Source organism: Loxodonta africana, chromosome 3, assembly GCF_030014295.1.
Source record: "Loxodonta africana isolate mLoxAfr1 chromosome 3, mLoxAfr1.hap2, whole genome shotgun sequence".
In the NCBI taxonomy this organism is placed as follows: domain Eukaryota; kingdom Metazoa; phylum Chordata; class Mammalia; order Proboscidea; family Elephantidae; genus Loxodonta; species Loxodonta africana.
The window spans coordinates 187,305,671-187,319,796 of NC_087344.1; the positions used below are offsets into that span (position 1 = coordinate 187,305,671).

General features: G+C 42.9%; 1 protein-coding gene across 4 annotated transcripts in view; it reads right to left on the reverse strand.

Annotated features, from left to right (window-relative positions):
• The window catches only part of ADAR (adenosine deaminase RNA specific), a 59,613-nt gene extending 53,856 nt beyond the window's left edge, over window positions 1–5,757 (reverse strand). For 2 of the 4 annotated variants that reach the window (XM_023554020.2, XM_023554021.2), the window contains exon 1: window positions 1,535–1,588. In XM_023554020.2, the coding sequence (XP_023409788.2) occupies window positions 1,535–1,573 (39 nt within the window). In that variant the 5' untranslated portion in view covers window positions 1,574–1,588. Of the gene's footprint in view, window positions 1–1,534; window positions 1,589–5,632; window positions 5,654–5,731 lie in introns of those variants that run through there. The other 2 variants (XM_023554019.2, XM_064282649.1) reach the window with 2 other exon arrangements.
• Window positions 5,758–14,126: the final 8,369 nt, after the last annotated feature.

Consider the following 14,126-nt stretch of genomic DNA (forward strand, 5'->3'; position numbering starts at 1 on the left):
CCACACCTTTTCTTCCGGAACAGATATCAAAGTGACTTACAAAGCCAGTGCGTGAGTCAGCCAAGCACCAAACTTGTACCTGTGCTTGATGGGCTTCATTGGCATGTATTGTTTTATTGAAGAACAGCCCTTGAATGGCACCATGCTTTCATCAACTGCCATGACACCTGACGGCACATACCCTTCTTTCAGGCAGTTATTAAGAGCATTGATATTCGGACACAATTTGTGAAGCCGGTTGTAGCCAGGTTCCCCTTTGTGCACAGCTTTTGAATTGTCATTGCAGTGTATGTTCTCGGTGAGTTTCCTGAATCTTGTTTTAGTCATAAAGTCTGCCACTGAAGTAACACCCAAGAGGCGGTCACTGGACAAATAATGTCTGAACTCTGGCAAGGCGTGATAACCCATCAGTATATGCACAGCAATGTCTTCATTTCCTCTACGACGGTAGGCTGCCAGCCCTTACTTGGCATTCCAGTCTCTAGCCCTCTATGCTGTCCTGTGCATTCCTGGGTTGCATAAAGGTTTGTTTGGCCCTTTATAATTTCTAAAGTCTCTTCCATAAACACAGACAAAAAAATAATCTACTTCTGTATCTTCGTGGGTCAAGTCCAGGTAAACCTGAGCATCTTGCTGAAGTGAGTTTGTTATATTTTCACAGTAGGTGACATCGTCACACCATTTGTCTTTGTTTTCTTTGCTTTCATCACGGACATCATCAACTGGTTCACTCCCTTCTTCTCTTTCTTCGCTGCTCCATCATCCTCTAATACCGTGTCAGTGGCATTGTTGTTACCATCTGTCTTAGTTATCTAGTGCTGCTGTAACTGAAATACCACAAGTGGATGGCTTTAACAAATAGAAGTTTATTCTCCCACAGTCTAGGAGGCTAGAAGTCCGAATTCAGGGCATCAGCTCCAGGGGAAGGCTTTCTCTCTCTGTCGGCTCTGGGAGACCATCCTTGTCATCAATCTTCACCTGGACTAGATGCTTCTCGGTGCAGGGGCCTGGGTCCAAAAGATGGTCTCCACTCCGAGCTCTTCTTTCTTAGTGGTATGAGGTCCCTCTCCCCTCTGCTCATTTCTCTCTTTTATATTTCAAAGGAGATTGACTCAAGATGCAACCTAATCCTGTTGATTGTGTCCCGCCTCATTAATGCGACTGCCTCTAATCCTGCCTCGTTAACATCATAGAGATTAGGATTTACAACACATAGGACAATCATATCAGATGACAAAATGGTGGATAACCACACAATACTGGGAATCACAGCCCGGACAAGTTGACACATCTTTGGGGGACACAATTCAACCCCTAACGACATCAAAATGACCTTCAGATTCTACAGGACGGGTAAGCTCCTCCGAGGCATCTTCGTCACACTCCTCCTGAGAATCATCCTCATGGTCGGGTAGAGAAAAGAAAGAATCTAAATGTTCTTCATCCTTCAAAGAGCCCATTTCTGACACAGAGGAATTTCTCGGAAAAACGTAATTCCGTGTTCTGCAAAACCAGGATAATACCAGTATCATACCTCCAAACCAACATGGGAATTCACAAGGGGAGATTGCATAATTCCAGCCTCCTGTAAAAATAAAAGCACCAAAAGGAATTGGTGTCGTGGGAAAAGCACTACTACAATGAATTCATTTTTATCACACATAAACTACTTACAGCTCAGAACCCAGAAGAGCTATTGTCGGTTATCACAAGAAACGTACAGTGTATCAAGGACAGTACAACATGTGCTTATAATGTATTGCACCTAAAAATAAATTATTCACTTGAAAATTAAATCACCACAAAACATGCAACTTGCAAACAACGTACAGGAAACCGTAAATATACTTACAAGGCTTATCTTGCTGTACCAAAGCCAAAAGAGACAACAGTTTTACACCATCGCACCTCCGGGACGCACACCTCATACAATAACCTATACCAGTGATTTGGTGCCAATAAATGAACCTTCTGTTTTAACCAATTAGACGTGGCCCTGCCAGGTAGTAGCATATACTATCAGTGGGACACCAGCATCCCAAGAAACCAGAGAGGCAAAAAATACAAGTGGAACTTATATATCCCATAGGTCATGAAAAAGTTATGTAATAGATGCCACAATGAAATAACGTGTGAGGGAAAGCCACACTAGGTGAATTCATTTCAGCTGGAAGGTGTGGGTGGGTCTCACAAAAGTGGGCTATGAGCAGTCCTCTGCAAGCATGTGCACGTGTGCATATACACGCGCCTGCAGTAGTGACCTGCAGTTTGCCTGCTTGGTACCTCGGCGCCTTCCCAGCCCATGTGGCTACGAAGAGGCAGTTTACTCCCAGGATGTAGGCCTGTCCAAGCATGGTATCCCTATACCCCTTTCCACCTTGGTTAGTTTACCACGTTAGAAGAGAGATGTAAGGTTGTAGGCTTTGGACTGCAGGTAGCTAGCTTTTTCATTCCGTGTAGAGAAAGCAGCAGGAGAGAATGAGGCCAAAAAACAAAAAGGAGCAGAGAAAGGCAGGGCCCTCATGATATGATTTGAACCCCAGGATCTAGCCATGCCTGAAGCTTGCCTTTGGACTTCCTAGTTAAATGACCAAAGGGGTTTAAAAAAAAAAAAAAAAAAAAAAGCCCTTTTTTTGCTTAAGTGAGTTTACATTGGGTTTCTGCCATTTGCAACAAGATTAATATACTCTTTTCTTGGGAAAGAGCTTCATTGTGTGTGGGGAGGGGGAGGGGAGATACATAGGGAAGGGGAGGATGGGGTCAGAAACCTCTCTCCCATTAAGATAAGAGAGAGTGAAAAGGTGGCCTCAAAGCATCTGGGAGAGTATAGAAGCAACAACTGGACTCCTGGGTGGAATATATAAGTCCCCATCTACATGGACAGGTTATACGAACATGGTGAGTTCCTAAGAGTTGATTATACAGCCCTAAGTCATTTTGAAGCAGAGAACCAACATAAAACAGCTGATCAAAACCACCAAGAATATCATCTGTTTAAAACCAGTTTACTGTCTCACATTCATGCACATTGGTCACATATCTTTTCCAAATATTTCATTTTAAGACAAACTTAGGATTTTGAACTCTTTATCCCTGATGCCAAATGATCATCCAGCGCTCTCCAGAAAGCTTGACTGAAGCAGCTGTACCCATTATGGCCAAATCCAACAGATGTTACAGCAAAACAAACTGCTGTATCTCAAGAGATTACTACAGAAGCCCAAAAGCTCAGGTTCTGTTGTTCACATATATGAAAACTCTAATCAGCTGGTCACAGATAATAACACCCATCTTGGTCTGAAACACAGCTTCAAGTCTTTAAATCCATCAGAAAGATGCTCATATTACACTGTGTTATGGTATAAAAATAGCTAGCTTAAGGGAGTCTTTGAGTATTAAGCACGGGGCCTCCTTTTGGCAGAAAGAACAATGTCTCAAGATTTTTTCTTCTTCCCACAAGCATTTACCACATACCTACTGTGTACTTATAATCCCAGCAATGTGCGCCCATGAGCCTTTCCTATTTCTCTGGGTAAAAAAGCCAAGTCTCGGCTCACATTTGGACAGCGCTAGGCAAAATGTAAAATAAAAGATTGTGTATCGGGGCAAATTGAGATGTTATTCTTGAAGCAAATGCTGGTGCTGGGAACGCTGTACGTACTTCCCTCGCCTGAGCATATCGCACCCAGTTCACACTACCAGGACACTAGACACTGAACAAGAACAAGATCCAAACCACATCACCTGAAGGCCTGAGCGCAAGTTCCATCCCTGCCATTAGCTAGTGTTTGGACCTTGGCCAAGCCTCACCTTTTGCTTTCCATAAAATGGGAATAAAACCTATTTATTGCACGAGGTTGCTGGAGGGATTAAATGAGTTAGTGTATGTATACTGCTTAGCACAGCGTCAGGCACATAGCAAGTGCTCACTAAAGAGTCCCTGGGTGGTGCAGGTGTTAATGTGCTCAACTGCTAACTGAAAGGTTGGCAGTTTGGGTCCACCCAGAGATGCCTCAGAGGAATGGCCTCGCAATCTGCTTCTGAAAATCAACCACTGAAAACCCTGTTAAGCACAGTTCTACTTTGACACACATGGGGTCACCATGAGTCGGAATCCACTCCATGGCAACTGGTTTGGTTTTGTTTTATAATTAGTAGAATAAAACCAAGCTTTAGCCTCTTTGAAGTTTTAAAATTCTATGAGGTCTACAGTAGAGACATTATGGGTTTTGAGATTTTTCTCCCAAGCCTGCTTTGTCATATCTGGCAGAATAGCAAACAGCCAAGATAGCAAAAAGTTCCCCTGCTTCTCAAGCAGCTGCACCAATGGGAAACCTTCAACAAGGAAGCAAGTTCAAGTGCTTGGGTGGTGGGCCCTTACTAATAATAGCTAGACACTTCAACTTCTGACAACAACCCTGTAAGATAGATATAATTATCCTCATTTTGTAGATAAGACCAAGTAGGAGTAGAGAGGTTAAATAACTCAATGTCACACAGCTGGTAAATGACAGACTTGACTCCAAAGTTCAAGCTCCCTTTCCCCTCTATTTCCCTGCCTCCCATACAGCAAGCAATCAACTGTTTCAGTAATGACAAGAATACTTCAGGATCCCTAAAAAAAAAAAACAGCCAAAAAACCAAAACATGCCCTCTTTTGGAGAGAAAGAAGTTGGCATCATCAGTCTCGCTCGCTTGCCCAACAATTTGATGCTCCTGTATTCTCTGCTCCCAATGACCTGCTCTAGCAATCCTGCCTCCCTCACCAGCAACAAGCCACTGTGAAGGCCTGGGTGTGCAAGCCTCATCCCTACTTAGACTCTGCTCCCTCAGTTAACTGCATGCTTGGACAACCCCCTCCCCTATCCACCACCACACACATCATTTTAAATCCAACGACAGGTATCCCTTTTGGAGGCAAGTTTCCTAAACTCTGACACCAACGCTCAACACCTGGGCAGGCTTACCCTCTAGTGGGGCCCAAGAATCAAGCCAAACAGATGGAGGAAGGGGATGTGACGCAACTAGGCCTCCTGCACCAAATCCTGACAGAGGCAACGCGCGGCAGTCGTGACCCGCAGTGGGCTCTCCACGGTGGGCGCCTACGCCTTCCCAATATAAGGCAAGGCAAGGCAAGGCAAGGGCGGCGGATATAATCCCAGGAATGAGGCGCCGGTCCTGGCCCTCTATGCAGTTTGGGGGAGAAGACGCAGAAAGGCGGGTACCAAGATGAGTCCCAGGCGCCTGACTCTCCAGTCACTCTCCAAGGCGGGGGAGTTGGCAAGAGGGAAACAAGGGCCTTTGGTACCCAGCTGTTCGGCTCCGGCGGGCGTGAGCGCCAGAGCATCCGTGCGCAGCCTCCACCGCCTACACCCGCGCACACACGGACGCACACACGGGCGCACGCACACCCATGCAACCACACAAGGACCGGCGCCCGCCTCCCCGGGAGGCTGTCCAGCCCAGCCCCTGTCCTCCAACACCCTCATCCCTACCCCGCCCTGCGGCCACCTTCACCCCTCCGGGGCGCCCCTGCGCTTCTCCTTCCATCAGAACCAGAGACAGGAGAGACCAGATGAGCCGGGCGTTTCGGCCGGGGAAGGTGATGGCGGAGAAGGAGAAAACCTCTTACCGGGTCTTGCAATGCCTTGGGACACAGCCCAACCCCAGAGGTTGCCACCGCCGCGGACACCCCCCCCCCCGCCCACCCCCAACGCGTAGCCCTCTCTACCTTCTGTCGGGAATCAATGGCCCGGTCGCGGATTGGTGACATCATTGGCGCGCCGGGCGTGGGAGGGGGTGCCACGTGATTCCTTCCTCTTTTGTTTGCGTCCTGGGAGAGCTGGGGTTTATTGCTCTGTCTTCCGTGGTTTTTTACTGATCTTCAAACGTCGTTGTTGTGGCATGGTTGGGAGTTGGTACTTGGGTTTGCGGTGCTGCATGTTTGCTCATGGCCTTGGCTAAACTTTTCAGTCATTCATAACATGATTGGGCTGGAGGGCCTAAGATGGATATGTAGGTACTACAATCTTTTTTTTTTTTTAATGGGCTTTAAGTACACACTGGAGCCCTATGTACTCAAGGCCCATTAAAAATAATAACAATAATAATGGACAATGAATAAGGAAGACCCAAGAGGAATTGATGCATTCGAATTATGGTGTTGGCCAAGAATATTGAATATACCATGGACTGCCAGAAGAATGAACAAATCTGTCTTGGAAGAAATACAGCCAGAATGCTCTTTGGAAGCAGGATGGTGAGACCATCTCATGAACTTTGGACATGTTATCAGGAGGGAGGAGTCCTTGGAGAAGGACATCATGCTTGGTAAAGTCAGCAGGTCAGCAGAAAAAGAGGAAGACCCTCAATGAGATGGATTTACAAGTGACTACAACAGTGTGCTCAAACAGCCAACTGTGAGGATGGTGCAGGATGGGCAGTGTTCTTCTGTTGTACATGGGGTCACAATGAGTCAGAACCACTCAAGCAGGGCACCCAAGGAGAAGAAGAAGTACACAGAACTAGTTAATAGTGCACTATAATGTGGGCCTTGGATAGGCTGTTTAAATTTAATTAATCATTTTTTAATAATATAATGAACACCCTCTTTGACTAGCCACCCCACCTAAGACTAAAATATTACCAATAACTTTCATCTGCTTGTAAGAGACTCCTCATCCTCTCCTGCTGCCTCGCCCCAAGAGTAATCCCCATCCAGAATTTGCGTTTGTCATTAAGTTGCTTTAATATTCACATATTTATGGATTACTAAACAGTATATTTTTATCTTTATTTAGTTTTTTGCTTGTTTTTGAAGTTTCATCTAGAGTTCTCGAACTTTTCACAAGTATATAAGACTCATCCTTATGATGAATGAAGTTGCATTTCACTCATTTCCAGTGTTAATTAGTAATCCATTGTATGTTGTTAGGTGCCATTGAGTAGACTTTGACTCATAGAGACCCATGTGACGGTAGAACTGTCCCATAGAGTTTTCTAGGCTGTAATCTTTATAGGAGCAGATTGCCAGGTCTTTCTCCTGTGGAATGGGGCTGGGTGGGTTCAAACAGTCAACCTTTCCGTTAGCAGTCAAGCACTTAACCGCTGGGCCAACAGAATTATATGTTTTCCACCTGTTGAACATGTATATGGTTTCCAGTTTTTCCTCTTATCAACAATATTGCTGTGAACATTGTGTTCTGGTGACCCTGTACAAAAATTTCTGTGGAGTATTTTTATCTAGGAGTGGAATTGATGGATTAGAGCCCTGGTTCTGTAGTGGTTAAATGCTCAGCTGCTAACCAAAAGGTTGGCAGTTCGAATCCATCAGCTGCTCCTTGGAAACCCTATGGGGCAGTTCTACTCTGTCCTTTAGGGTCACTATAAGTCAGAATTTACTCAGCGGCAATAGGTTTGGTTTGGTTTTCTGGGCGTGCCAGTGTTCAACTTCATATGATAATATCCAAATTTTATCCAAAGCATTGTACCAGTTTATACTCCTACCGGCATCCACATCTTCTCTAACACCTCAGACATCTTGATTTTTTCCAGTAAAATGGGAGTTAAATGGTATCTGATCCTGGATTTATTGGCATAGCTCTGAGGTTAACCATCTCTTTTGTATATTTATTGGCAATCTAAAGTTCCTCTTTTGTGAAACTTGTCTTTTATGCATGGTTTTAATGGATTATTTGTCTTTTACTTAGTGATTTGTTGGAGTTCGTTATGTACTCTGGTCACTAATTCTTTGTCAGTTGTATGTGTTGCACATTTCTTCTCCAATTTGTGGCTGTCTTTTCACTTTCTATCTTGATAAATAAATCATGTTAACTTTGAATTTATAAATACCAAGCTTCTCTTTTTTTCCCATGCATATGTTATGGTTAGGTGCCATCAAGTTGGTTCCGATTCATAGCAACCCTATGTACAACAAAATGAAATGCTACCCAGTCCTTCGCCATCCTCACAGTCATTGTTATTCTTGAGCCCATTGTTGCAGTCACTGGGTCAATTCATCTTGTTGAAGGTCTCCTTCTTTTTCGCTGACTTTCTAATTTACCAAGCATGATATCCTTCCCCAGGGATTAATTCCTCCTGATAACATGTCTCAAGTATGTGAGATGAAGTCTTGCCATCCTTGCTTCTAAGAAGCATTCTGGTTATATTTCTTCCAAGACAGGTTTGTTTGTTCTTCTGCAGTCCATGGTATATTCAGTATTCTTCACCAACACTATAATCCAAAGGCGTCAATTCTTCTTCAGTTGTCTTTATTCATTGTCCAGCTTTCACATGCATATTGAGTTGATTGAAAACATCATGGCTTGGGTCAGGTGTACCTTAGTCCTTGAAGTGACATCTTTGCTTACTGAACACTTTAAAGAGGTCTTTTGCAGCAGATTTGCCCATTTGATTTCATGACTGCTGCTTCCATGGTCATTGATTGTGGGTCCAAGTAAAATGAAATCCTTGACAACTTCAGTCTTTTCTCTGTTCATCATGATGTTGCTTATTGATACACTTCTGAGAATTTTTGTTTTCTTTATGTTGAGGTATAATCAATACTGAAGGCTGTGGTCTTTGATTTTCATCACTAAGTGCTTCCAGTCCTCTTCACTGTCAGCAAGGAAGGTTGTATCGTCTGCATATTGCAAGTTTTTAATGTGTCTTCCTCCTATCCTAATGCCTCATTCTTCTTCATATAGGCCAGCTTCTCAGATTATTTGTCAGAATACAGATTGAATAGATATGGTGAATAGTCTTATTAACTGCTCTTCCTTGTAGGCGTATGGATATTATCCTGTCACTCACAGCGTTGTACTTCAGAATAGATCTTGAAATGTTCTTTTTGACCATGAGTGCAATACCGTTCCTCTTCAATTTGTCATTCCTGGCATGGTAGAGCGTATGATTGTCTGATTCAAAATGGCCAATACCAGTCCATTTCAGCTCACGAATACCTAGGATATCAGTCTTTCTGCATTCCATTTCATTTTTTATGATTTCTAATTTTCCTAGTGTTATACTTTGTGCATTCCATGTTTTGATTATTAATGGATGTTTGCAGCTGTTTCTTTTCATTTTGAGTTATGCCACATCAGAAATGAAGGTCCCAAAAGCTTGACTCCATCCACGTCAGTAAGGTTGACTCTACTTTGAGGAGTCAGCTCTTCCCCAGTTGTATTTTGAGTGTCTTCCAACCTGAGGGGCTCATTTTCCAGCACTATATCACACAGTGCTCCACTGCTATTCATAAGGTTTTCGCTGGCCAATTTTTTCAGAAGTAGACTGCCAGGTCCTTCTTCCTAGTCTTAGTCTGGAAGCTCCACTGAAACCTGTCCACCAAGGGTGATCCTGCTGATATTTGAAATACCTGTGGTAAAGCTTCTAGCATCACAGCAACATGCAAGCCACCACAGTATGACAAACTGACAGACACGTGGTGGCCCCTGCATATACTATATATATATGTATATGTGTATATATACCTTCTCACTTATTGACTACCTCGTTATCTGACATTTTGCATTTATGACAATAGTAAAAAAATCTATCAAAACAAACTGCTGTCCCAACTATTTTGCACATTAACAGTGTATACACCTAGCAGTAAGAAATGTTGAGGTGGGAGCCGAGAGTAATGCTGGCTGTGATGGTTAAGGTTATATGTCAACTTGGCTAGGCCATGATTCTCAGTGGTTTGGCAGTTATGTAATGATGTAATTTGGCAGTTATGAAATGATATAGTCATCTTCCATTTTGTGATCCAATGTGGGCATCCTCCATTTTCATATAATGCCAATTTCCCATAATGACCTGGTCTTTGGAACCTAACCATGTCAATAAGTGAGGAGAGGATATAAATATATATGTATGGAAACCCTGGTGGCATAGTAGTTAAGTGCTACAGCTGCTAACCGAAAGGTCGGCAGTTTGAATCCACCCGGTGTTCCTTGGAAGCCCTATGCAGCAGTTCTACTCTGTCCTATGGGGTCTCTATGAATCGGAATCGACTCAATGGCAACAGGTTTGGTTTTGGTATATATGTATATATGCGTGTATGTGTGTGTGCATATATATATCTTTTAAAAATATTTTGTTTTTCTTTTGATAATTCTCACTAGAATTTTTTTTTGGTATGGTGTGAGGTAGGGATCTCATTTTACCTTTTTCAATACAGTGAACCTTCCCCCCAATCCCAAGTTCATTTATTGACTAGCCCCATCTTTCCCAACAGATCTATCATGTCAAGTTTGCCATGTATTAACATTCCATGTAAGTATGGGCCTATTTCTGAACTGTCTATTCTATTCCACTGAAAAATTTGCCTGGGTGCCAACACCACACTATTTAATTTCCATAGCTTTATAAAAGATCTTGAATAATTCTATTATGAAAACATTCTGCATCCCACTTTGAAATGTGGCCTCTGGGGTCTTAAATGCTAACAAGCGGCCATCTAAGATGCATCAATTGGTCTCAACCCACCTGGAGCAAAGGATAATGAAAAACACCAAGGTCACACGACAACTAAGAGCCCAAGAGACAGAAAGGGCCACATGAACCAGAGACCTACATCATCCTGAGACCAGAAGAACTAGTTGGTGCCCAGCCACAATTGATGACTGCCCTGACAGGGAGCACAACAGAGAACCCCTGAGGGAGCAGGAGATCAGTGGGATGCAGACCCCAAATTCTCATAAAAAGACCATACTTAATGGTCTGACTGAGACTAGAGGAATCCCAGCGGCCATGGTCCCCAGACCTTCTGTTGGCACAGGACAGGAACCATCCCCGAAGACAACTCATCAGACATGAAAGGGACTGGACAGTGGGTGGGAGAGAGATGCTGATGAAGAGTGAGCTAATTATATCAGGTGGACACTTGAGATTGTGTTGGCATCTCCTGTCTGGAGGGGGGATGGGAGGGTAGAGAGGGTTGGAAGCCGGCAAAATTGTCATGAGAGGAGAGACTGGAAGGGCTGACTCATGAGGGGGAGAGCAAGTGGGAGTACGGAGTAAGATGTATGTAAACTTATATGTGACTGACTTGATTTGTAAACATTTACTTGAAGCTCAATGAAAGTTAATAATAATAAAAAAAAGATGTTGAAATTTACTAGGGCAAATCTTTATTATTTTTCTTCTTCATTAATGTCTTGACTATCTTGGTCCTTTGTTTTTTCACATTTTAGAATAAGCTTCTCAAATTGCATTAAAAAATCTGCTGGGATTTTAATTGACATCACATTAAATATATAGATCGATTTGGAGAGAATTGACATCTTTATGATGCTGAATTTTCCAATCCGTGAACCAGGGATAGCTCTCTTTTTATTAGGTCTTCATTAATGTCACTGGTAAATCCATCTTGTTGAGGGTCTTCCTTTTTTCTGCTGACCAGTACTTTACCAAGCATGATGTCCTTCTCCAGGGACTGATCCCTCCTGACAACTTGTCCAAAGTATATAAAATGCAGTTTCACCATTCTTGCTTCTAAGGAGCATTCTGGTTGTACTTCTTCCAAGATAGATTTTTTCATTCTTTTGGCAGTCCATGGTATATTCAATATTCTTTGCCAACCACCACAATTCAAAGGCATCAATTCTTTGGTCTTCCTTATTCATTTTGCAGCTTTCACATGCTTATGATGCAATTGAAAAATACCATGGCTTGGGTCAGGTGCATCTTAGTCTACAAGGCCACATCTTTGCTTTTCAACACTTTTAAAGAAGTCCTTTGCAGCAGATTTGCCCAATGCAATGCAGCTTTTGATTTCTTGACTGCTGCTTCCGTGGCTGTTGATTGTGGATCCAGATAAAATGAAATCCTTGACAACTTCAATCTTTTCTCCGTTTATCATGATGTTGCTTATTGGTCCAGTTGTGAGGATTTTTATTTTCTCTGTGTTGCTGTGTAATCCACACTGAAGGCTGTGGTCTTTGATCTTCATTAGTAAGTGCTTCAAGTCCTCTTCACTTTCAGCAAGCAAGGTTGCGTCATCTGCATAACGCAGGGTGCTAATGAGTCTTCCTCCAATCCTGATGCCCCGTTCTTCTTCATATAGTCCAGCTTCTTGGATTATTTGCTCAGCATACAGATCGAATAGGTATGGTGAAAGGATACAACCCTGGCGCACACTTTTCCTGACTTTAAACCAATCCATACCCCTTTGTTCTGTCCGAACAACTGCCTCTTGATCTATGTACACGTTCCTCACGAGCACAATTTAAGTGTTCTGGAATTCCCATTCTTCGCAATGTTGTCCATAATTTGTAATGATCCACACAGTCAAATGCATCTGCATAGTCAAAAAAACACAGGTAAACATCCACCTCGTATTCTCTGTTTCCAGCCAGGATCCATCTGACATCAGCAATGATATCTCTGGTTCCACATCCTCTTCTGAATCCAGCCTGAATTTCTGCCAGCTTCCTGTCAATATACTGTTGCAGCTGCTTTTGAATGACCTTCAGCAAAATTTTGCTTGCGTGTGATATTAATGATATTGCTCAATAATTTCTGCATTCAGTTGGATCACCTTTCTTGGGAATAGGCATAAATATGGAACTCTTCCATTTGGTTGGCCAGGAAGCTGTCTTCCGTATTTCTTGGCGTAGACAAGTGAGCACTTCCAGAGCTGCATCTGTTTGTTGAAACATCTCGACTGGTATTTTTTCAATTCCTGGAGCCTTGTTTTTCACAAATGCCTTCCGTGCAGCTTGGACTTCTTCCTTCAGCGCTGTCGGCTCCTGATCATATGCTACCTCTTGAAATGGTTGAACGCTGACTAATTCTTTTTGGTATAATGACTCTGTGTATTTCTTCCATCTTCTTTTGATGCTTCCTGTGTCATTTAATATTTTCGCCATAAAATCCTTCACTGTTGCAATTCGAAGATTGAATTTTTTCTTAGGTTCTTTCAGCATGAGAAATGCTGAGCTTGTTCTTTCCTTTTGGTTTTCTATCTCCAGCTCTTTGCACATGTCATTATAATACTTAACTCTTGTCTTCTCGAGCCGCTCTTTGAACTCTTCTGTTCAGTTCTTTTACTTCATCATTTCTTCCTTTTGCTTTAGCTGCTCAGTGTTCAAGAGCAAGTTTCAGAGTCTCCTCTGACATCCATCTTGGTCTTTTCTTTCTTTCCTGTGTTTTCAATGACCTCTTGCTTTCTTCATGTATGATGTCCTTGATGTCATTCCACAACTTGTCTGGTCTTCAGTTATTAGTGTTCAATGTGTCAAATCTATTCTTTTTTTTTTTTTAATTTTTATTGTGCTTTAAGTGAAAGTTTACAAATCAAGTCAGTCTCTCATACAAAAATTTATATACACCTTGCTATATACTCCTAATTGCTCTCCTCCTAATGAGACAGCCTGCTTCTTCCCTCCACTCTCTCTTTTTGTGTCCATTCCACCAGCTTGTAACCCCTTCTGCCCTCTCATCTCCCCTCCAGATAGGAGATGTGAGCATAGTCTCATGTGTCTACTTGATCCAAGAAGCTCATTCTTCATCAGCATCTTTTTCTATCCCATTGTCCAGTCCAATCCCTGTCTGAAGTGTTGGCTTTGGGAATGGTTCCTGTCCTGGGCTAACAGAAGGTCTGGGGGCCATGACCACAGGGGTCCTTCTAGTCTCAGTCAGACCATTAAGTTTGGTCTTTTTATGAGAATTTGGGGTCTGCATCCCACTGCTCTCCTGTTCCCTCAGGGATCTCTGTTATGTTCCCTGTCAGTGCGGTCATCGGTTGTAGCCAGGCACCATGCAGTTCTTCTGGTCTCAGATTGATGTAGTCTTTGGTTTATGTGGCCCTTTCTGTCTTTTGGGCTCATAATTACCTTGTGTCCTTGGTGTTCTTCATTTTCATTTGGTCCAGGTGGGTTGAGACCAATTGATGCATCTTTTTTTTTTTTTTTAAGGTGGCCACTTGCTAGCGTTTAAGACCCCAGATCACTCACCAAAGTGGGATGCAGAATATTTTCTTAATAGATTTTATTATGTCAATTGACTTAGATGTCCCCTGAAACCATGGTCCCCAAACCCCTACACCTGCTATGCTGGCCTTTGAAGGATTTGGTTTATTCGGGGAACTTCTTTGCTTTTGGTTTAGTCCAGCTGTGCTGACC